This window comes from Diabrotica undecimpunctata, chromosome 3 (assembly GCF_040954645.1).
Source record: "Diabrotica undecimpunctata isolate CICGRU chromosome 3, icDiaUnde3, whole genome shotgun sequence".
Taxonomy (NCBI): domain Eukaryota; kingdom Metazoa; phylum Arthropoda; class Insecta; order Coleoptera; family Chrysomelidae; genus Diabrotica; species Diabrotica undecimpunctata.
In genome coordinates this window covers 82,915,978-82,939,489 of record NC_092805.1, presented here as the reverse complement: position 1 = coordinate 82,939,489, position 23,512 = coordinate 82,915,978, and the positions used below count along the sequence as shown (strand labels likewise).

Sequence of the window (23,512 nt, the reverse complement as noted above, 5' to 3'; positions counted from 1 at the left end):
CCAATCAACAAATCTACGGTTATAGACATTGGTGCAGCCCCTATTTCATATCCTCAGTTGGTCCACTGGTGTTTATTTGGTTATACCTTGTTCACACATGTCCTATATGGGTATTATATACCCATGTGACGTTCCCTATTAGCTATTGAGACATGCCTGTTGGGGATGAGAACTTTTCCACCCAGTTTGTCCTGTGTTGAATGGAGGCGAACTCAGACTCACACGCTCACAGTCTTTACTCTTTAATCATCTTGGGTATAATAAAGACTTTTTTGATATCGGATTTCTTTTTGGCATTTTAATTAAAATATATACAAAATTCAGTGAGTATCCACAGATCTTTTTTGTATGTAATTGAGCATTGAAACATAATGCATTTGGGTAAGTTTTAATGCTACGAAATTTTATTTTTTCGTATCAGATAAATAAGTTATAGATGTTTTATAAATAGTTTGACCAAAACATACATGCGTTAAATATTCAGGTTTCGTGAATTTAAGTCCTTTTACTTAACTTAATACTTAAAATATTGAATTTCATAAATGAAGTACAATTATTTTAGTGTCAGAACTTAATGAAATCTTTACTTTTTTCGTATGTTTGGCAACAGCGCTATTCGAGCGCCGTGTATACGCATTGTAGCCTTGAATTTCGTTTCATTCATAATTTTCTTTCAATCGAGGATATGACTAACGTAAACCATAAACGCCAACCAAAAACACCCTAGCGTACGGTCTTTGTTTTTCTTAAATAATGTCGCAGTGCAAAAAGTGTACGTTACTTAATTTATCGACGATTAAAAACTCCGCATCGTGTATAGTGTGTACAAGTTAATGGTGCTTATGTCAACACGCTCCATTCATTTTTATAGAACATAATAACATCATGGCTGACGAATTTAAAGTTCGTCTAGAAGAAAGATTGAAAATAAAAATTGGTAAGTGAGTTTTGTATATTTAGCTGTTTATTATTACAAACTGAAGATATCTGTGGTCGTTTAACACCGTGGCTTACTCTTATTGAAATTTGCGTGGGTGGTAAAGGAAGTGGTCGTCTATCCAGGTGTCTCAAGAACCTTAAATTTCGGCTCAAAGAAGCCGTACAAAATACTGGATGGACATGCCACGGCTCTTTACTACATCAAACTCCTTCTATTGTATCCTTCTAGCACTTTTGTGGCTATACTTAATAAGAGTAAAATGTGACCCATAAAAGGTTAAAACTCAGGTTTTTTAAACATTTATTATAATTCACTTCCTGTCTATCAGAAAAAAAAAATAACACATAAGGTTCAATAAACAGGAATACTTAAACAAAATAGACACATTGTAACAGTTTTAATTGTAAGCAGTGTCAGGAAAGTTTTTAATTTTAAACCTATTTAAATATTTCATAAATATAAAATGACTTAAATTTTGGATATAATATATATTTTGTTTCTTTAGTTAAAAACAAATCACTTTTCCTTTTTTTTAATTGATATTTTGTATTCATCTGAATTGTCATATTAAATTATTGCAACTATTTGTTTATATGTATTTACTTAAGTAAAAAATCTTGATAAAATATATTTACACCTTTTTTGTGATCTTTGTATACATTTTCACTTATTTTGTTCATAATATAACTTACATTCTAAGAAGTCTTTTTCTGGATAAACAATGCAAATATAAACAATATAACCCCAATTTCTCAGAAAATTGATACAAATTAGCTTGCCACCAGTTATGATAACTATTTGACATACAAAAACTATAAACTATAGGAGTTTTCTTACTCCTAATACTCATTTGTAGATACTTACTTCATTACTTCAACAAAAAAAGTAATTAAGTAAGGTAAACTAGTGTGATTTAACATTGATATTATACATTGTGGAATTTACTTCCCAAATGTATTAGTGTATCATTAAGAAATCATGCAGTTGTATTATAATATATACAGGTATATGATTCATTTGGATATTAATTAAAATATAATAAGTATATACTATAATGTAGTTCCCATTGAAGGAATTGTCTTTCACTTTCATTTCTTTTATTCTTTCTTTGTTGTTATGAAAGTATAATTTTCAATTCTCTCCTTTCTTTAAAATTTATTTTCTCTTAGGTCAGGTATGAAATTTTTTAATATCTATCTTCTATCCACCCCTTTAGGGTTTTCTTATTTTATGGCCCTTTGATTTCAACTTACAAAGTTCTTTTTTTAATTTTTTTCATATTGGTGTGTTAAATATTGTATTTGATATTAACTGGAGAGCATTATAGTGTTTACTCATGCATAGTATATTTTATTTTATGTCCTAATGTATTGTTTTTTAGAAACCACTTTTTATATTTTTTATTGGTAGTTTTTATTCTTTCAATTTTCTTCTGTTTCTGTCTTCTACACCTACATGATATTCTATTAATTTCATTGCTGTTTAATTATTATTATTTTATAAGTTTTATTCTTTTTTTTTATTAACTTTTGTTGTTTAGAAATGTTGTTTAAGATATGGAACCTATATTTACTGTCTGTAGCTGTACTGGAATCTTACTAATTTATTCTCAATAAAATAGCAAACCAAATCGCAGACAAATTTAAAATATTATGTATCACAAATTTCAAGTTATAAGTTGTTTTTTAAAAATAGTTATATTAGACTAGAAAGAATCCATTTGCTGTTCATTAAAATCAAAACATCCTTGTAAGGACAATGATGAACAGAGAAAAAATAATTACAGAATAAAACATTGTGTCTTAAGTCCATGTCAGACAGTCAAATATTTGATCAAACTAGTTTGACCAAACCAAAAAATTGACAACATGTGACGTCACATCCTGAGTTTGATCAAATCCTCTAAAAATAGAGAATCTTCCATTTTTCAAGGTCAGTTTGATCAAACTTTAATTTTGATTGGTCGAAATATATTTAAGACAAATGAAAATCAGCAGTGAGACATAACGTGATGAAATTCATTTTCTTTTTTCTTTGGTTGATAATTTGTGGTTTATTTGTCTTCCTATTTTGTTATAAAATAAAAATAAAATTTTAAAATATCTTGGAGACTGGAATAAGTTTCTACATAATTAATTTATATCAAGAAAAAAGCTGTTTATATAATGTCGAACATCCACATTATAAAAAAAATCATTTCAGTCTTTTTTATTTTTATTGTGGATAAAAAATTCGAATCGTAATTAAAGCACAAGCAACTAATAAATATGCAAACAAAAGACGATTAATTTCATATACGTCAATTTGATCAAATTTGAATGATCGTGTGACAGGTAGATTTTCAAAATTTGAACAAACTGTAATTATGACGTCATTACGTCAGTTTGCTCAAACTAGTTTGATCAAATATTTGACCATCTGACACGGACTTTATGAGCTAATTTATATTTCAAAAAGGGCACCTAATATATTTAAAACATGCTTCACAAGTATTTACCACACATAAAGTTCATTAGGAAAATTAAATCATATTGCATATAGGATTATATATCATTTTTATCCTTATTTTTATCATATTTATAAAATCATTTTTTTCCTATCTGAAAACCTGCTGTTCTGCACTGGTCATACTGCAGCCAATTGGTTTATTATACATCTTCCATCAACTATTGTACAAGTCTTTGGATCTCTCCAATACCCAACCGACCATTTATTTAGCTTTGGCATACCCAGCTCTCTTATGTCAAGTCAAGATTGAACATTCTCAAAGCAACAGCAAGTTCTGTTCTTCAACAGTCTATCCTTAGTGGGTTTCTGGAGAGCTCCTACTAAGTTCAGAGCTACCCCTAGACATTCTCACCCATATTACCCAATGGTCACTCAACTATCATAAAATATTTTTGAGTAGGTATTTCTTATTTTTTTTTAAAGGATTAAACACTAACTTATTTCCTGTCTCTGAATATCTGACTTAACTCAGAAACTTTTTATCACAGTAGCAACTGATGTCTGAAAAATTTTTAAACAGACTCACAATAATTGTCCTAGAAAGAGCTGACAAATCTTCTTTGTCTCTTTCACTGTTTGCATGATCCTACTTTGAAAGTTCCATCTTGTAGAAACAAAGGAAGAGATTGTCTTTTATACATTTAATACACTAGTGACGAAAAATGAACTGAGATATTAGGAAAGAAAATTTAATTTAATATACCTCAGTATGCAGCTGTTGGTAAATTTTCAGAAAAAATATGATAATTTCAAAGACAACAGATATTCAAATATGAACTTTGTTTTTGCTACTGCTTTGAGTTAACATGAACTTTTTAATACTATAAAATAAAATAAATTCTACAAGTCACCATGATAAACTATTATTATTATTATTATACAGATGGATATATGGAAAACATAATATCACTTACTGCGTAATGTAATTATTTTGTTCAAACAGATAATAAACCTAAAATATTTATTTATTATTAATGAATAAGTAAATCAGTGCAGTTTTTAAAGGTAATTACAGCTGAATTTAGCATCAAAATAAAAGCTCATGTTAAGTAATAGTAAATATAGCAACAGAATTAATGTTTTAAATGTGATGGAAAAGTCCATGTCATATTATCTTATCTCAGATAACATTTTTAAACATATTAATATTTCTTTAGTAATGAATGAAAATAATCAATGGCTTATTTGCATAGATAAAAGTAATTGTTCCTTTGATGCCAAGGGAAAATTGTAAAGACAGATTGGAGTCTTTATGAAGAAAATAAATATGGTGATAAATATAAACAGTAAGAATTTAAAAATTTGAAGCCAATTTTTTCATTACAATGATTGATCAATAACCTGACTGATTGTAGTATATTTTATAACTACTGTGGTTTAAAGGGCCTATTCGCTCCGTGCGTGACCATGGTAGGGGTACTTTGAAACGATGCCAGCGTGCGTAGCGGCAAAATATGACACAATTGGACCTACCTTTTTACACATAAATTTTATCAAAAATGTGTGCAAATACATATTGCGTATTTAATTGTGCTAATAATAGCAAAAATAGTAAGTGTAGTTTTTATAGGTTCCCAAAGATTACATATAAATTAGAGAAAAGAAAAAGATGGATACGTGCTATTAATATGAAAAAGTTAATATCACATAACTTCATTTTTATGCAATTGAAATAGGAAAAATTTAAATAATTTACCTTAAATAATATTTTATAAGGCTTCAAGCTAACTGCAGAGTGCCTGATGACTTTAGTTTTTATATCATAACTTTTACTATTACTGTTTTTAAATATATGCTCTTTCACATGAAAAACTTGATTTGCCAGTACTAGATTTTTCCTTTCTTTTCAGTTTGTGGTTGAAAAGATATATTATGATGAATTTTGAGAAACACAGTTTTTAATACTACATTTATGTTGTACATAAACTGAAAAAATATAATTAAAAAGTTAATTATTGATAATTGTCAATTTCGCATGTATTTAACAATGTCAAACATATGTCATATGTTTAACCTGAAAATTGGTAGGTCCAAAACTGTCAGATGAAGGCGGTAGGTGTCGCGTCAGTCACGCACGGAGCGAATATAAACCTATAGAGACCTAACGCCTATATAGAGAGTTATGTTGTATTTAAATCTTGTCTTTTGGCACTTGTAGGGCTGGCTCTACACCAAAGTATTTTATATCCTTTACCATTTCATATTTATTAGGTCACCACCAGCATTTACAGGCATTGTTGAGGAGCCCTTTCAAAAGTAATGTCTGCAATAATCACTTGGATTTAGCAATTTTAAATTTTCTGCAATTTTTCTAGACACACTACCTATTGTATTAATTCACGGTAACTGTGGTGTACATTTTTAATGTTTTCGTATATTTCCATATATTTCTTAGATAATTATGTTGTAAAAATTTTTGGTATAGCTTTATTTTACTTCATAAACACATATTCAAAATCTAGAGTATTGTTAATTAATTTATTTTGCTTGACTATAAAATATTTAGGTTAAGCTCATTATAAGCTTTAATTGTCCAAAATACAGAAGCACATTTACTTTGTTTTTAGAAAGCCAGCTGATAAATTTATGATATATGGTTTCATACCTCGAGTTTGACAGCAAAAGTTTTTTGCATGCAACTGTAGCTTAATAGATTACCTTTGCAGCAGCTCTTTTAAAAGTCAAATCTTAACTTTCATAATCTCTCATTTTTATTTATTTCTTAAAATATATGAAAGCATTGATAATTCTCAATCTCTAGTCCAAAAATATAGATGTGCAAATTGATCTTTATATTATCTACTTTGTAGGCTATAACATGCAAATTTTAAACACATATTGTGTTTAAAATTTGCACAAAGAAAAAATATAGATATTTTAAAAATATGCTTTAGACATAAGGGATATGCACAAAGATTCCACATAAAGATATGTACATAAACCAAGCTTATACAGGAAGATTACGAAGAGATGACAACTGATGCAGATTTAAATAGTGACAATTTGCCGATAATTACAAAACTGGACCAAACCTTCAAAAGAAAAAAAAAAAAAAAAAAATCTGACCATAGAAACAGCTCTTAAATACACACATTTACTAGTTGAAAAAAAAACAAAAATTTACAGATAAAATTGTAAAATACAACATTCAGGGGAATCTAGGAAGTATAGATTAAAAGTGACAGAACATAAAAGATGTTGTTAAAATAGCAGAACAAAACAATTCCAAGAAACACAAAAAGAAACAAAATTGAGTGGTTTGATAACAAATGTAAAGAAAACAAGAAGAACTAAAAAAATGGAAAGCAATAATGCACAATGTCAGATCATACAGAGGAGCAAACACGGACACAGACCATTTTCTAGTAATTCTTCTTCTTTTGGCATCATAACCCTGGATGGGTCTTTGCCTGTCTGGCTATGTCCTTCCATTCAGATCTCTCTTGTGCCCTTCTTCTCCATTCTCTTATGTTCATTGTTTTCAGGTCGTCTTCCACATCATCCAACCATCTCGTTCTGGGCCTTCCTTTTTTTCGCCTTCCTATGGGCTTCCATTGTAACATTTTCTTTGTTGTTTTTGCATCGTTTTGTCTCTGCACATGTCCCAGCCATGACAGTCTTTGACTTTTCACAAATCTTACAATGTCCTAACCTTCATTTAACTCATTAACCTCGTTGTTTCTCCTGATTCTCCATGTGCCATCTTCCTCTTGTACCGGGCCATATACTTTCCTCATTATTTTTCTCTCAAATGTCCTGAGTTGGGCTTCATCTTTTTTCGTCATTACCCAAGTTTCACATCCATAGGTTACTACGGGTCTAATCAGTGTTCTGTAGATAGTCATTTTGGTTCTTTTGTTTAATAATTTCGATGTCATCAATCTTTTATTAGCATAGTATATACGATTCCCGCTGGAAATACGTGCATTAATTTCGCTACTTACGGAGTTCTTCTGATTGATTTCTGTGCCGAGATATGTAAAGGCATCCACTCGTTCGATAGTATAGTTGTCTATTGTGATATTATTTTCATTGTCAGTTATTCTTTTGACTGTCATGTACTTCGTTTTTGCTTCGTTTATTTTGAGATCTCTTTTTCTTGCTTCAGGATAAATTTGTTTGAACACTTCCATTAGTCGTGGCTTATTCCTACTAATGATGGCTACATCGTCTGCATATGCAGTAATTTGTACTGATTTGGTGTTTATATGGCCGGTTATATTGGTTTTTCTGATGACTGCCCCAAGAACTAGGTTGAATAGCATGGTTGATAGGGCATCTCCCTGTCTTACTCCCATGTTGATGTTAAACAGGGGAGTCAGTTCTCCATCTACTCTGACTGCGGCTTTTGAACCCTGCAACGTCATTTTTATGAGGCTGATGTATTTCTTAGGTATACCTAGATTACAAAGGTCTTCCAGCATTCTGTCTCTTTTCACACTATCAAAAGCTTGTTTAAAGTCTATATACATATTATATGTATGTACTATGTCGTATTCATAAGCTTTTTCTTGTATCGTTCTTAGTATGAATATGTTATCTGTAGTGGCTCTATTTGGTCTGAATCCATTTTGATAATCACCAATTATATTTTCGGAGTATTGTAATAATCTATTGTAGATTATATCAGAAAGAATTTTGTATATTACATTTAGCAATGTAGTTGGTCTATAATTCTGGCATTCCCTCTTATCTCCTTTTTTATATATTGGCTGTATGAGGCCAACTGTCCATTCCTCTGGCATTTGCTCCTTCGTCCATATTAATGTTATTAGGTAATGGATTCTTTCCCAGAGTTCTCCTTCATGGATCCTCCATGCTTTAATAATTCTGCCGAAATTCCATCCGTTCCTGGTGCTTTATTGTTTTTTAGTTTATTTATTATCTGAACTACTTCTTCATAACTCGGATTTTCGATGTTCAGCTCCGCCATATAATATATTGTCTCATTCTGATCATTTTCGTTGTCTGCATTTAGATTTTCTTAGAAATATTGTTTCCATCTCATTATAATTTTTTGCTTCTCTGTTAGTAGTTCTCCGTCCTTGTCTTTGCATATCGTTAGTTTTGGTCTAAATAACTGTGTGCTTTCTTTTATGCATTTATAGAATTTTCTGCTTTCGCGTCTGTTGTTATGCTTTACGATTTCTTGTTTTTTCATAGCCTCTCTTTTCTTTCTTCTGCATATTCTAGTCGCTTGTATACTTTTTCGTTATAAATCTCACTGCTATTTCTTGTGTTTCTTTGAAGTTGGTTAAGCCTAGCCTGCCTTTTTTCCTCTACTGCAGTTCTGCATTCATCATCATACCATTCCGCATTTCTTTGCCTTTTGGCTTTTCCGACAGTTTCCTCTGCTGACTCCGTTATAATTGTTTTTAATTGTCTCCATTCCTCCTCTGCAGTATCTTCATTTTTTGATTTGAATATTTTTCCCTTTTGCTACTGTCGCTATTTTCTGCCGTAATTTTGCCCCTACAAGATAGTGATCTGAGTCAGAGTTCGCCCCGCGATACGTTCTGACATTAGTTATGTCTGTTGCCCATCTTTTTGAGATGAGTATATTGTCAATTTGATTGGCTTCGTTAGTTCCTGGTATTTTCCATGTTCCTTTATGGGTATCTTTTCTCTGGAAGTTAGTACTGACAACTACGTAATTATTTGCTGCTGTGAACTGTGCCACCCTGAGTCCATTTTGACTGGTTTCAGTGTGCAAACTGTGTTTCCCAAATATATTTGCAAACGTTTCTTCTTTCCCCAGTTTAGCATTAAAATCGCCTAACGTTATAACAGCATCGTGTCTTTGGATTTTATCACATACATCCTGTAGTTCTCCGTAGAATCTTTCAACGTCTTCTTCATCAGCCTCTTCCGTCGGTGCATATACATTAACCATTGTCACATTATGAAATTTACCTTTAAATCTTATGGTGCAAATTCTGTCTGATATTGGTGTAAATGCGATAATGGCTTTCCGCAGTTTTTTGGTTACCATAAACCCTACTCCTCTTTCACCTTGTCTCATTTCATTTCCGGAGTAGTATAATGAGAATTTATTCTTATGAATTTCTCCCTTGCTCTTCCATCTGATTTCCTGCAGTGCCAATATTTCAACTCCGTATTTTTCAAGTTCTTCTGCCATACTTATCATAGCTCCTGCCTTTAAGAAGTTCCAGGTTCCAAATTTTAAATCCATAATCATGTCCATTTTTCTGTGCTGAGTTCGTCGTTGTGAGATCTGTCCGTTTGTTTCATTAGCCATTGTATTCGCAACAATTGGGTTCTACAAGGAAGGGTTGTTAACCCTTCGCTCAACCCCCTTTTCATCGGAGGACCAGGGCTCCCTTCTTCGTCTGTCCTGACCCCACCATCCACTGGGGTTGATTACCCAGTCTCCAGTGGGGTTGCTCAGGTTACCGGTGTGTACCAGCTTGAAGGGGAAGATAGGAATTGAGTAGGAGAGGCTAAGTGATGCCAATAGCAAGAGAAGCGAAGAAGTAACGGAACGAAAATATACAGAGTTGCAATCAGACCAGTAGTTATGTACGCAACTGAGACAATGTGCCTCACGAAAAAGATGAAGACAAATTGAGAATTTTTGAAAGGAAAATCCTCAGACGGATTATGGGCCCGATAAGAATGGACAACGGAGAAATGAGAAGAAGAATAAAGCATGAACTAAGAGACATAATGAAGGGAGACGATATAGTAAGATTTATTAAAGCACAGAGGCTGAGATGGCTGGGACACATAGAGAGAAGGAAAAACGACCTACTGATCAAGAAGATCACCAGATGGAAACCAGCAACTGAAAGACCAAGGGGAAGACCCAGAGAGAGATGGGAGGATCAGGTCATGAGAGATAGTAAAATTCTGGAAGTGAGAAACTGGAGGGAACTATGCACATATCGAAATGAGTGGAAGAAAATTGTAACGAAAGCCAATTCATACAACAAACTTTGACAACATACAAGTGGAATGCGGGGTGATTCACCGCAATAAGCGAATCAAAAAGCTCTAAATAAGAGCGGCAAACATTCCACTCGGAATGAAAAGCCGTGATGATGATAAACTCCATTCGCTTAGCTCGGGCATATTTTGACAGATTCATTGTCGGAAACCTACAACACAACAATTCCTACTTCTCAGTATTAATAGCTAAAGTATCCTACTATTGCATACAACTTTGTTTAAAAAAAGAAGAATTATTCTAAATAGTGGAAGTGTATACTAAACACATCAAATTTTGGGTAGTACATATATATTTAAAAATATATTTTAGTTGTTATAATTTAACATAAATATTTATTATATGATGCAGATAAATAAATATTTATTGTCGGTAATTCGCAAAGTTCTATTTTATTTACTATTTAGTTTGTTTACTATTAATATTGGCTATGAGTACGTGTGCTTGGTTGTATAGTAATTTCCAACCACTTTTAGTCTGACGAAAAGTAACTAACTTCGCTAAAAAATAATTACTAAATTCACTAGACATTTCGGACTGGGAATAGCGAACCGAAATTAAATTAAGCAAAATTAATTTGTACAACGCAAGAAGTTGTAATACCTATTTCTATTATAGTTAATTATTATTTCTTCAATCGTTTTCATTATTATGAGACTTTCTTGTTGTATTGCTAATTCTTAATTATTATTGTTTTTTATTGTTTCAGGTGAAGCCAAGAATTTACCAGCCAGACTTCATGGTTCAGCTACACAGAGGGATGTGTACTGTACCCTCTCCTTGGACCAAGAAGAGATTTTTAGGACAGGTACAGTAACTCAAAGTTTAAGGTGAGTATCTATGTGTTTTATATGTTTTCAAATTTTACATTAGGCATTGATGATGTTTCAAATAAGATGGAGAGTTTTTTTTTTAAATTCCTATCTTGTCACAAGTCTTGACGATAGTGTTGTCATGTCTACTATTAACGATGTGTCTATATACTTGTAGGGGTATTTTTTGTAACAAGCTCTGACTCATTTACGTATAATTTATTAATATTCAATAACTTATATGAATGTTTCTTAGACAATCTCATAAAAATTGCTTTTTAGCGTGAAGTCCAATTGAGAAAAAATCACAGTCAGTAATTTTATCTTATGCTCACAACATATAAAAATGATTATTATTAGGATCATTGTTGAAGTATTCATTGATTGTAAAAAATGAACGTATACTAATTTAAAATCGCTATTTATAGAATTTCATTCATAAAACCATATGACTAGCTTTAATTTTTAATAAACATTAGCGGTGGAAAGGTCAAACGGAGTACATACAGGATCTATATAAGTTGATTGGTGTCCTTTATACGTCTTAAAATTAAATAGATCTCTATAAGTAGTTCGTAATTTGAAAAAGTTTACAAGGTGATCTTTAAAGGAAGTAATCTCGTATTTGAAAGCACGACTTTTTCATATCCGGTCTATTGATCGTCATACTAATAATATCACATAGAAGAATGCAATTAAGAATAATTTTTCTGTTAGTTTTTCAGTCATAAATAAAACAGTGGATAGAACTCTGTCGTAAGCGTAAGTTTTTACTAATTTTTTTAAGACATTCGCGGGAATGTCGCGAAAACGCTTTTAGTTGTCGCTTTAGTTTATTTTACGGACGGAACAAATTGTAACGACCTCGTTTAGATCTTCACCTCTTCAAGGTGCGGCGACGCACTTTTTTGCGGGAGTCCGGATTGGGGTATATAGAGTCGACATTGTTGTGTGGGGCTGTGGTGTATATTTGGTAGAAGCGAGGATGGGAAGGTAGTTTTCAGTTGACCTGCATTTAACTGCGGGTGATATCTATTTCTGTTACTACTAAGCGATATTCTAGGATGATTTATTCGAAGGGTTTGCGGAGGGACCAGACTTAAATGTAGTCAATCTCAATAATATGCTCAAGCGCCTCATGGTCCTCCAGAAAGAGGCTGATAAAGCAATTATTGGGAAGAAAACAAAATTCCATCTAAGGAAACAAAATCAACACCTTAAAACGGAAGACTTCTTGTTAAGAAATCGGAAGATTGAGGATGACGTGCAAATCCTAGTCTACACAATCGACGAGCTCTTCTACAAAGCATTGAGGGCTACTCATTTCAAGGCATATTACAGACTTTTAACGGTATCCTTCAAAACCATCAATGGCCTCCAATCAGAGTTCTACAGGTGAACCTCCAGCATAGTAAGGCAGCTTCGGCAAAACTTAGTGTTGCTATGAGAAGGTTCGATGTAACTTTGATACAAGAGCCCTGGGTTTCCAAGAGCAAAATATGAGGTCTACCGGGAATTGGTGGAGAGCTTATATATAGCCGATTTCTGAAGGATCTGAAGTCAAACGATATCAAAACACAGCCTTTAGTTCCAGGGATTTAACGGTGGTAAAGATGAAGAGCCTAGAGGAAGGAAGTATGAATGAGATAATTCTTGGACAACCACCATCAAAGGAGTTAGAAGGGCTAGTGGGAGATTGCATGGAAAATTTGGCGTTTAAAGGCAGACCTATGCTATTGGATTTATAATATGGTGGTAAAGCCAACAATTAATAAGCATCAGTGGTATGGTGGCCAAAGGTGTAACAAAAGAGTATCATTCTCAAACTAAACAAGGTGCAAAGAATTGCTTGCATCGGAATGGCAGAGGCTATGAGTGGCAGACGAACGAAAGCTATAGAGGTCCTCCTTTACAAATAGTTAAAAGGGGGGAGGCGATAATGGAATATTATAGACTACGAGAAAACCTGAACAATATACGGGTTAGATCAGGGCATAATATCAAATGAAATTAGCCATACCGAATGGATGATGATTTCTGATCATATGGTACCCAGGTATAAGTCGTATCTTAGCCAGATTATAACTCGTACTTATATAAGTCTTACCCAAATATAAATTGTACCTGTACAAGTGAACATTTGCCCACGAGAGGGATGGGACAAAGGAAACGATCGACCGTTATAGGGTTATATTTGACACACAGACTGGTCTAAAGCTGCAGCATATTTAGTAGTGATGAAAATTTAAACATTTCTATTTTATTTGAAGAATATACCTCTGTATTTCAGGCAGAGATTTTTGCAATCTTGCAGAGTGTACGTAGAGGAGTACGACAGGGTTTTATATTGTCACCGCTTTTGTTAAATATCTACAGCGAACAAATATGCCAAGAAGCTCTCTCACATGCAAACGAAGGGATAATAGTCAATGGAGAAGTTATCAATAACATTCGATATGCTGACGATACTGTGAGAATGGCAAGAACAGCGGAAGATCTACAACATCTAGGTGAAAGTATGAATGAGATATGTAATAACTACGGCATAAGATGAACGTCAAAAAAAAAACCAAATATATGACCTTCAGTAAGAATCCAATACATGACACTAGTATCACAATAAACGGTACCCAACTCGAAAAAGTAAGCGAATACGAATATTTGGGAACCCTCATCTATGAAACAGGTGACCAAAATCATGAGATAAAAAGACGTATTGAAATTGCCAGGTCTACCTTTATAAAAATGAAAAAATTATTTTGTAATCGTGATATTAGTATTCAGCTACGAACTAGAATGTTAAAATGCTATGTATTCAGTACTTTGCTTTACGGTATGGAGGCATGGACTCTTAAACAGAGGGATGTTAATAATCTTGAAAGCTTTGAGATGTGGTGCTACCGCCGTATACTAAAAATAAGTTGGGTGGATAAACTTACAAATGAAGAGGTAATACGCAGAATAAATAACGATCCAGAAGTTATACTGAATATAAAAAGAGAAAACTTGAATACTTAGGTCACCTGATGAGAGGACAAAAGTACACATTCCTACAAAATATAATGCAAGGAAAAATCCAAGGACGCAGAAATCCAGGCCGTAGAAGAATGTCCTGGATGAGAAATTTAAGAGAATGGTTTGGCTGTACCACTAACGAATTATTCAAAACAGCAGAAAATAAAACTAGAATCGCCCTAATGATATCCAATCTCCGATAGGAGAGGCACTCAAAGAAGAAGAGTGTACAAGAAAAATTAACGTGAGGGCTTTCGAACTGAGGCGGAGATAGCCACGCAGCCATGAGGCCCTCAAAAGCATTATGCACCTACTTACAATGGGGCTATTTCATGGGGACTTAAGTTGCAGACTCTATAGCAGAGAACCTGAAACAGTGGACCATACGGTAACATCAACCAGTACGACCGGTTTTCACAGACGACTTTCATAAAAAAAAGGTTTATCACAAAAAAGATAAAAATATAATAGTATAGTTAGATCACAAGGCGGAAAAGAAATCATTTAAGAAAGATACTACGGGAACCTGTAATAATATAAACAGTTTCACGTGAATATTTCTGGTACATTTTCTGAATATTTTGATGATAATTGGTGATATATTGGTTGGTATATTTTGTTTTCGAACATAATCAGTGCTTTATCCATATAGCGCTTTTGTCTTTCCCAAAAAAGGAAGGTGAAGCGTCTATGTGGCAGTACCTTCATATACTGCATCAGATAATTTCGTCTAATCTGTTTTCAGGACTAAAATCTCCAATGTCTTGTTTGGATGTTCAAGCAAGCCGTGACTAAAAAAATACATTTTGCTGAAAAAAACACGAAAAAATTATCATTTGCCTTTATTTAATTCTGTATGCTGAGTTTTAGAAAAAATTTATGAATAGTAATGTGCGTTTAATTTATAAATTAGGAACAAAGAAAAATAAATTAATTAAAAAAGCAGTGTTTCGTAAAGTATTTTTTTCCTGTGGGTTGGATCTGTGTTCGCGGTCACATAAATTCATAAATACTTAAGTGGATACTTAGAACAGTATTTGCAACAAATGGCCTTCGAATAGGTGAATCACTACTATATTGCAAACACTACTTTTTCGATGATTCAGTGATTTTACAAGTTGTAATAATGTACTCGTCAGCGACGTATCGGTAGAGGGATTCCCTTTAGGGTGAATGAAGACCAATTTTTATAGCTACGTGTTGTTTATTTTTAATAATCCGTCACGTGTGGAGAATCCCGATTTTTCTTGGTTTTTAAGAAATGTAAGAATATACCATTGACACGAAATTCGAAAAAAATTATGAACTTCTCGACAAAATTAACGTGTCGTTGATAACAAATGATTAAATTCACCAAAAACTCTTTATTACACTGGCGCACCGAGGGGGGGTTTTGGGGGTTAAAACCCCCCCAGGATCCTATTCCGACACTGTTACTTACACATTTTAAGGACTCAAAATGGAGGTAACATCATAAAAAAAAATTGGTGACCAACCAAACCCCCCCCCCCAGAGGTAAATTCTAGGTGGGCTACTGCTTTATTAACGAGTTGTAACAAACTTCTCGTTTTATAGATTCAATGTTAATTGAATAAAAAATGTTACTTTAAGTAAATATTAACTTGATACATTAAAAATTTGAAAATTAGGTTTAGATCTCATTAATTAAAGTAAATTAAATTGAATTTGAATATAATCATAAGTCACTACTTATGGTACGTTGAGACAAACTAATGTTGAAGCAATTGTTCCTCAAGATATTACAAAATTTGTCAACATGTATGTATCTAGAAATTGGGGTGACGAAAAATAATAATGATTTAAATGATGAAATAAAAGTCATTATCACGAATATCAAAATTGCCCCGAATTTGAAATCTTAATACCTACAAACAATGCAAAAGATCGATGATGAATGGATTAAACCTTAAAATACCAGGATATTTCAATAAAATTCGAAGATCTAGATAAATTCTATTTTAAAGTGGGTGAAATAAAAAATTTTGAAGGTAATCCTCTATTTGATAATTTGAGTGAATTTGTATTGTCTGTGTTAACTTTATCTCATTCAACTGCAAGTTGTGAAAGACAATTTTCAAAAGTAAATTTAATAAAGAGGAAGTGCAGGAACCTCTTGATAACATACACTTGGCATTATACATTCATCCCATTCAGTTTATATTTAAAAGGGTTGTGTCAATTTTACACCGTCAGAAACAACTATAAATATATCCAATTTGCACAATAAAGAAGCTGGTGACAAAATGCAAGAAGTTGAGTTACATTAACTCAATAGTGCATATTTTTTTACTTTAAGTTTTTTTCTTTTAAGTAATGTGTTTGTTTATTTAACTTCGTTTGTTTCTTTTACAAAAATTAAATATGTTATTTTTTCTATTTTGTTAATTTCTTGTTCAATAGAATATAAGTAAGTACGATAACGCGTACTAGACAATACTATAATTTGAACAATAGCATATAATTATCTGACTTCGATGACCTGGTAACGCTGCTCTTAGTTTGGTGGCCCGGCCTATTAATATATCTATATCGTTTTAAATATGTTTCTCTCAGTTCCCTCGTTGATAACGCATATCTACCTTACATTATTTCCGATACTGTACATATATATATATATATATATATATATATATATATATATATATATATATATATATTAATTAATTAATTAATTACATAAAAGCCCTGTCCCTGACCTGAACACGTTTGCTAAAATCCCGCATGAAATTGCGAAATTTCTCCGTTTGGAGAATCTTGAGCTATACACAGGAGTCTGCTTCGAGGACCCTTAAGCTAGCGGGGACACATGAGCGGAATCCAATTTAACCTACGTAATATTTTTTCACCAATTTTTCACTAATTTATTACCACCCTAATAATTTTTCACCACCAAACCAACCCTAAGGGGAGCGATTCTGCTGGCTTAAGGTTCAAGCTAGCAGAATTCAAAAAAAAACTTTTTGTTGATGGCATATTTTTTCACCAATTTTTCACTAATTTATTACCACCCTAATAATTTTTCACCACCAAACCACCCTTAATGGGAGCGATTCTGCTGGCTTAAGGTTTAAGTTAGCAGAATTCAAAAAAAAACTTTTTGTTGATGCCATATTTTTTCACCCATTTTTCACTAATTTATTACCACCCTAATATTTTTTCACCACCAAACCACCCTTAATGGGAACGATTTTGCTGGCTTAAGGTTCAAGCTAGCAGAATTAAGAAAAAAAACTTTTTGTTGATGGCATATTTTTTCACTAATTTTTCACTAATTTATTACCACCCTAATAATTTTTCACCACCAAACCACCCTTAATGGGAGCGATTCTGCTGGCTTGAGGTTTAAGCTAGCAGAATTAAAAAAAAAATCTTTTTGTTAATGGCATATTTTTTCACCCATTTTTCACTAATTTATTACCACTTTAATATTTTTTCACCATCAAACCACCCTTAAGGGGAGCGATTCTGCTGGCTTACGGTTCAAGCTAGCAGAATTAAAAAAAATATTCATGCTATACCACAGTCTTCTGCTAAGTTTTTACGAATTTATTACAACTTTAGTAATTTTTCACCCCTTACTATCCCTTTAACAAAAATTAAATAAATTTGTTTTTTCAAAAATACCTGAATACATTTACACGGTGTGTGTGTGTGTGCGAGTGTGTGTGTGAAAAACACTTCGGTTGTAATAATTGGTATATTTAATTAAAAATTACTACTTACCTATTACTTACTAAAAGTACTACAAATTTCACTGAAGATGGACTGATAAATCCGAAAACGTTTTGAACTTAATCCCTTATGATTTTTAAAATTTATAATCTATTTCTAATGAGTGTAGAGTAATAAAATCTCATGAAGTATTCAAAAGCGCTACAGGGTAATCCGTCAATAAATTCCGTCCGCATTGCAAAATTCTGTCGTTTCATAAAGAGCAGGTAGGTATCACCCTGTTTTAAGGGATTAGTCCATTGTTATCGACAGATAAACACTGAGCCAGAGGCGCGCTAGTGGGTTAATTGACAAAAGAATATGCATTCTTAAAAATCATATTAAAGGAAATAAAAATGTAATACAGCAGAACAGTGTTATTAAAAAAATATAAAATGTAACAATAAAATATATACGAACCGAAATCGGGAAATACTCACAAACACACACGAATGAACTTTACATATTGAAACACTTGTGGGGAGTTTAAATCAATTTATTCACAAAAACTACAAAAACTTTACTGGATACGTTATTACAATTCTACATCACTATAGTCTTCATCCGAAGAACTGTCATCATCCCCTGGTGTTATAATTATAGGGTCAACCACCTGATCGATCAAGTTGTCCAGTTCCCACATTTTATCTTCCTCTTTTAAAACATGCTGGATTGCTTTTTGCCAGTTTTCTGATGTGATTTCCATAATGGCTTGATCAAACAATACCTTGACATCTTTCATTTTAAATGTGGTATTGTGCCTTGCAACATATCCTTTAACTTGTGCCCATATAAGTTCTATGGGATTTAATTCGCAATGATATGGCGGTAGGCGTAGCACAGTTACTTTATACTTTTCTGCTACATCTTCTACGGCATATTTTATGAAGCGAGATTTATGTTGTTTTACTACGGCTAGTAGTTCCTTCTTTATTGAATTCGTCTCAAACTGAATAGCTTTATTTGACAGCCAGTTAATAATTTCTTGCTTTCTCCAAGCTGAAGTTGGTACCTTCTCTATGCGCCTTGAATGGTAGCTTGCATTATCCATAACCACGACCGAATCAGCTGGAAGAAATTTTAACATTTCCCCGAAGTAGTCTTCGATGACATCCGAATTCATGTCCTCATGATAATCTCCCGTCCGACACGACTCAAAGCTTAACAAACCTTCTTTTAAAAATCCTTCTTCGCTTCCAATGTGAGCAATTATAAGCCTCTTCCCTTTTCCCGAAGGCACTTTAATACCCGTCGAAAGGCCTTCTATGAAAGCTTGGCGAGCACTTGTTACATTTTTATCTTGCCACATTTTTTGGACTATATAACCTTCGTTTATCCACGTCTCATCAAGATAAAAAATTTTCTTGTGCTCTCTGCGGTACTGTTTTATAGTTCTCAAATATTTTCGTGATCGTGTTTTATGCAATCATATACATTTAAAATTATAACTTTTTCACTAACAGATAGCGGAGAATTTTTTACACCTCTTTTCTTTGGAGTAAATGTCGCCATTTTATAACTTTTTCACTATTTCTATATCACAATATTACTGTACGTTTAATTGGTGTAGCAACAATTACTAACTCGAATGTCGAATGATAATAATAAAATAAAAGAGGGATTATAATGAAAGTGTAAGTAAAACCTCATTACGCGTTATTAGTCTTCATGTTGATTTATTTTAGTTCTTAGTAATATTAGGAGGTGCGTCCATCGAGCAAAAAGACAAAAGAGGGAATGTAAAGGTAGTGGGGGCAAAAATATTGTTAGACAGGAAGTGCCATCTTGAGAGGCCAAATTAAACAAGGAAAGAGAGTCTTTCCTTGTTTAAGAAATCAAATTTAGTTGGGTTATGTTATTATTTGCCCCAACTGTCACATGAAATCTTATTTATATTGAAGTTTTTTAACAATTGTTTCACATTTTAGACTGTTATCGTTAATATTTAATTAAAATTTTCTCGTCTAAGACACATTCTGAAAACTATTTTATAGCTACTGTTAATAAGTGTCGGAAAATTTAAATTTGGCGCATTCGCATTTCCGGATATGTCGGCCATCAGAGGCCACTTTTTTGGTCGCCTTTTCATAACGATTAGATTCCCTCTTTTGTCTTTTTGCTCGATGGGTGCGTCATACCCTTATCAGTTTCTTCTAATGCTTTTATTCGTTCAGTAAGGAAGTGAATTTGTTTTTATAAATAAAAATGTAATTAGCTTTAATGACCATATAATGGAATACGAGTTTGAAGAATAAGTTAATCGAAAAATTAAATAAAATTGGTTATCACAAAATATCCAAAATATGATATTTTGAGGTACATCAATTTTTGACGACGAAGTTGACATCCGTCCATTTGCCTACGCCCATGACGACACCGAAATTCAGGCAAATTTTATGACACTTCATGATTTATTACTCTACACTCATTTGAAACCAATTATAATTAAATATACCAATCACAACAGTGTTTTACTTCAATGTTCGAGTTTTTTAACTATATGATATACAGCCAACTCACGGGAATGATCCCTTTTTAAGTTGTAGAATTTTGTTAAAAAATAGGCAATGTACAAAACAACAATATTGCAATGTTTAGCATATAAAAAAGTTGGTGAAGTTGGTGTTTGTGTAAATTCTAGTATTTAAAGATGTAAACTACTTTCCTTATTTGAATTTCTAGTATTTATGGGAATTATCTTCCACACTGACACATACGGATTTCAAGATTGGAGGGTTATTGGAAAACAGATTCACTATTCAACTTAAAATCTTTTTTGCAGAACATCGGAAGAGATCTTTTCTTATAATTTGAAGGTGCTTAATCTTCATCCATAATCCAATGGGACCGAATGTTATTCCTGAAGATCGGTTTTATAGAATAAGAACAGTTATAGACTTTTTAATAATAAAATGATTGCTCTGCGTTATCCAGTAAAAGAATTATCGCTAGATGAATCGATGGTACCGTGGAAAGTTAGACTTAGTTTTAAACAATATACTAAACAAAAGACATAAAAGACGATATCAAGGTTAGAATTAATTCGTAAATTAATTTATAAAAAAGCAAAGAAAGACGGAATATCGCACGCGAACATTTACGTATAAATAATTGCTAATAAATCGGACAAACGCGAAACGAAAACGAATAGATGCAGAGTATGTCCTATCCTAAAAATAAGAAAAAACCCAATTTATGAATGTGTGGATTGTGCCGAGAAACCAGATCTCTCCGTGGGCGATTCTTTCAAACATTTCCATAAACAAAATAAATAAGTTAATATTTTTTTGTAATAACCTTTAATTTCTACCTATATTCAACTGACAATGAATGAACAATCGACAAAGAATTAAAATATAAATATCTTTAAATGTTTAAAATGCTGCTAATATAAATTTATTTTACTACGCAAATAATCTATATCAGCTGTTCTGACCAACCGGTAATTTCGGTCTCATTTGAATATCCCTACTTAAAATATTTATATCCTAAAATGTTTTCCAATATAAATTCTTTATGTTATACACCTAATCTTAAAATTATGTTTTGACCAATCGTTGATACTCTTCTTATTTAAATAATATTAAAATATTAAATACCTAAATTATTTTTCAAATTTTCATCTACCTAATGAATACAAATCTTTTAACAATAGGTGCGCACGGTCCCGACCCTCCTTTACAATCAGTTAAATAATGTAATAGACGTAATAAAATTATTTCAATTGGAATATTTCTTACCTGGTAATTTATTCTGTGAAATATAAAAATTCCATTATATTTACTAAAACTCAACTTGATTTCAGTTATTTTATATTCCTAAAAGGGACTAACGATTCGATTTCGCTTAGCCATGTAATACGACTCGAATCAGAGTCAATTTTTTAAAACAGAAAAAAATTTATAGTTTTTGGAATAAAGTGTTTTCATATTTTTAATATTTAAACATTGAAAAAATAAATATTAGTTAGTATAGAATAACATTTAAAAATGTTTTTCAATTAGGGTAGTTGAAAAAAACATGACTAGGCTGGTAAAAATATAGTAAAATTCTAGCAGAGCACTCTTGTGTTTTCAAAAAGATTTTTTATTCACCTAGCGTCAATGTGTATCTTGTTGAATGTTTCCCATTAACTGAGGCTTAGGGGTCAAAAATTATAAGGGTGGATCAAATTTAGTAAAAACCTGGCAAGCAATTTATATTTTCAGTTACAAGTAGAATACAGTAAAATTATAAAAATAGATTTGACTCCTCATAGAGGGTAGTTGAAGGGTGAAAAATTACTAGGATGGTAATGTATTAGTACAAATCTAGCATAATACTGTAGTATCTCATATTTCCGAAAAGATTTGCTTTGCATTCAACCAGCGTAAATGTGTAGATGGTGGAATCGGTGAAGTTGGTTAACATTTAGTAAAAACTAACCAGAGAGTTTCTTATTTTATTTATAAATAGTATTTAGTAAAATTATAAAACAAAACTTTTTCATCTTTAATTTAAACGTAGAACTATTGACTTCCACTAAGGGTTAGTCGAGGGATAAAAAATTACTAAGTTGGTAATAAATTCGTAAAAACTGTGGTATATCATAAATAATGTTTTTTAATTACGCTGGCTCGAATATTAAGCTAGGAGGAACGTTTCCAAATAAGATTGGTTTAGAGATGGAAACTTATCAGGGTAAAAATACTTTTTTATGTCAGTTATAAGTAGAGGATAGTGAAATTGTAAAAAAAGATTTTTTTCACGTTAAATTTTAACCTAACAGAATTATTGACTTATCACAAGGGGTAGTTTAGGCAAAGAATATAGACGCTAAGCGTCTATATTTTTTGGTTTAGGTGTGAAAAATTACTAGGGTGGTAATAAATTCGTAAAACTTAGCAGAATACTGAGGTATTTCAAAAATACGTTTTTTTCTTATTTTGCTGATTCAAATATTCAGCTAGTAGGAAAGTTTTCGAATAGGTTTATGGGAGCAAAATTATCAGGATGGTCAATGTTTAGTATAAACTTAACAAAACACTTTTTTATTTCAGTTATAAGTAGTGGACAGTAAATTTAAAAAAAAAATTCTCCTTAAATTTTAATCTTACACAATTATTGACTTTTCACAAGGGGTAGTTAAGGGGTGAAAAATTACTAGGATGGTAATAAATTCGTAAAAACCTAGCAAAACACTGTGGTATATTATAAATATGTTTTTTTAATTCTGCTAGCTTGAACCGCAAGCCAGCAGAATGGCTCCCCTTAAGGGTGGTTTAATGGTGAAACAATATTAGGGTGGTAATAAATTAGTAAAAATTGGGTGAAAAAATATGCCATCAACAAAAAGTTTTTTTTTTTGAATTCTGCCATCTTAAACCTTAAGCCAGCAGAATCGCTCCCCTTAAGGTTGGTTTGGTGGTGAAAAATTATTATGGTGGTAATAAATTAGTGAAAAATTGGTGAAAAAATATGCCATTAACAAAATGATTTTTTATTTTATTATTCTGCTAGCTTGAAGCTTAAGCCAGCAGAATCGCTCCTATTAAGGGG

The 23,512-nt window shown here is 32.2% G+C and overlaps 1 protein-coding gene across 1 annotated transcript in view; it reads left to right on the top strand.

The window, feature by feature from the left end:
* Positions 1-630: 630 nt before the first annotated feature.
* RasGAP1 (Ras GTPase activating protein 1) overlaps positions 631-23,512 on the top strand; it is a 122,584-nt gene continuing 99,702 nt past the window's right edge. The window contains exons 1-2 of the mRNA XM_072526154.1: positions 631-937; positions 11,125-11,245. Coding sequence (XP_072382255.1) covers positions 886-937; positions 11,125-11,245 — 173 coding nt within the window. The 5' untranslated portion in view covers positions 631-885. The remainder of the gene's footprint in view (positions 938-11,124; positions 11,246-23,512) is intronic.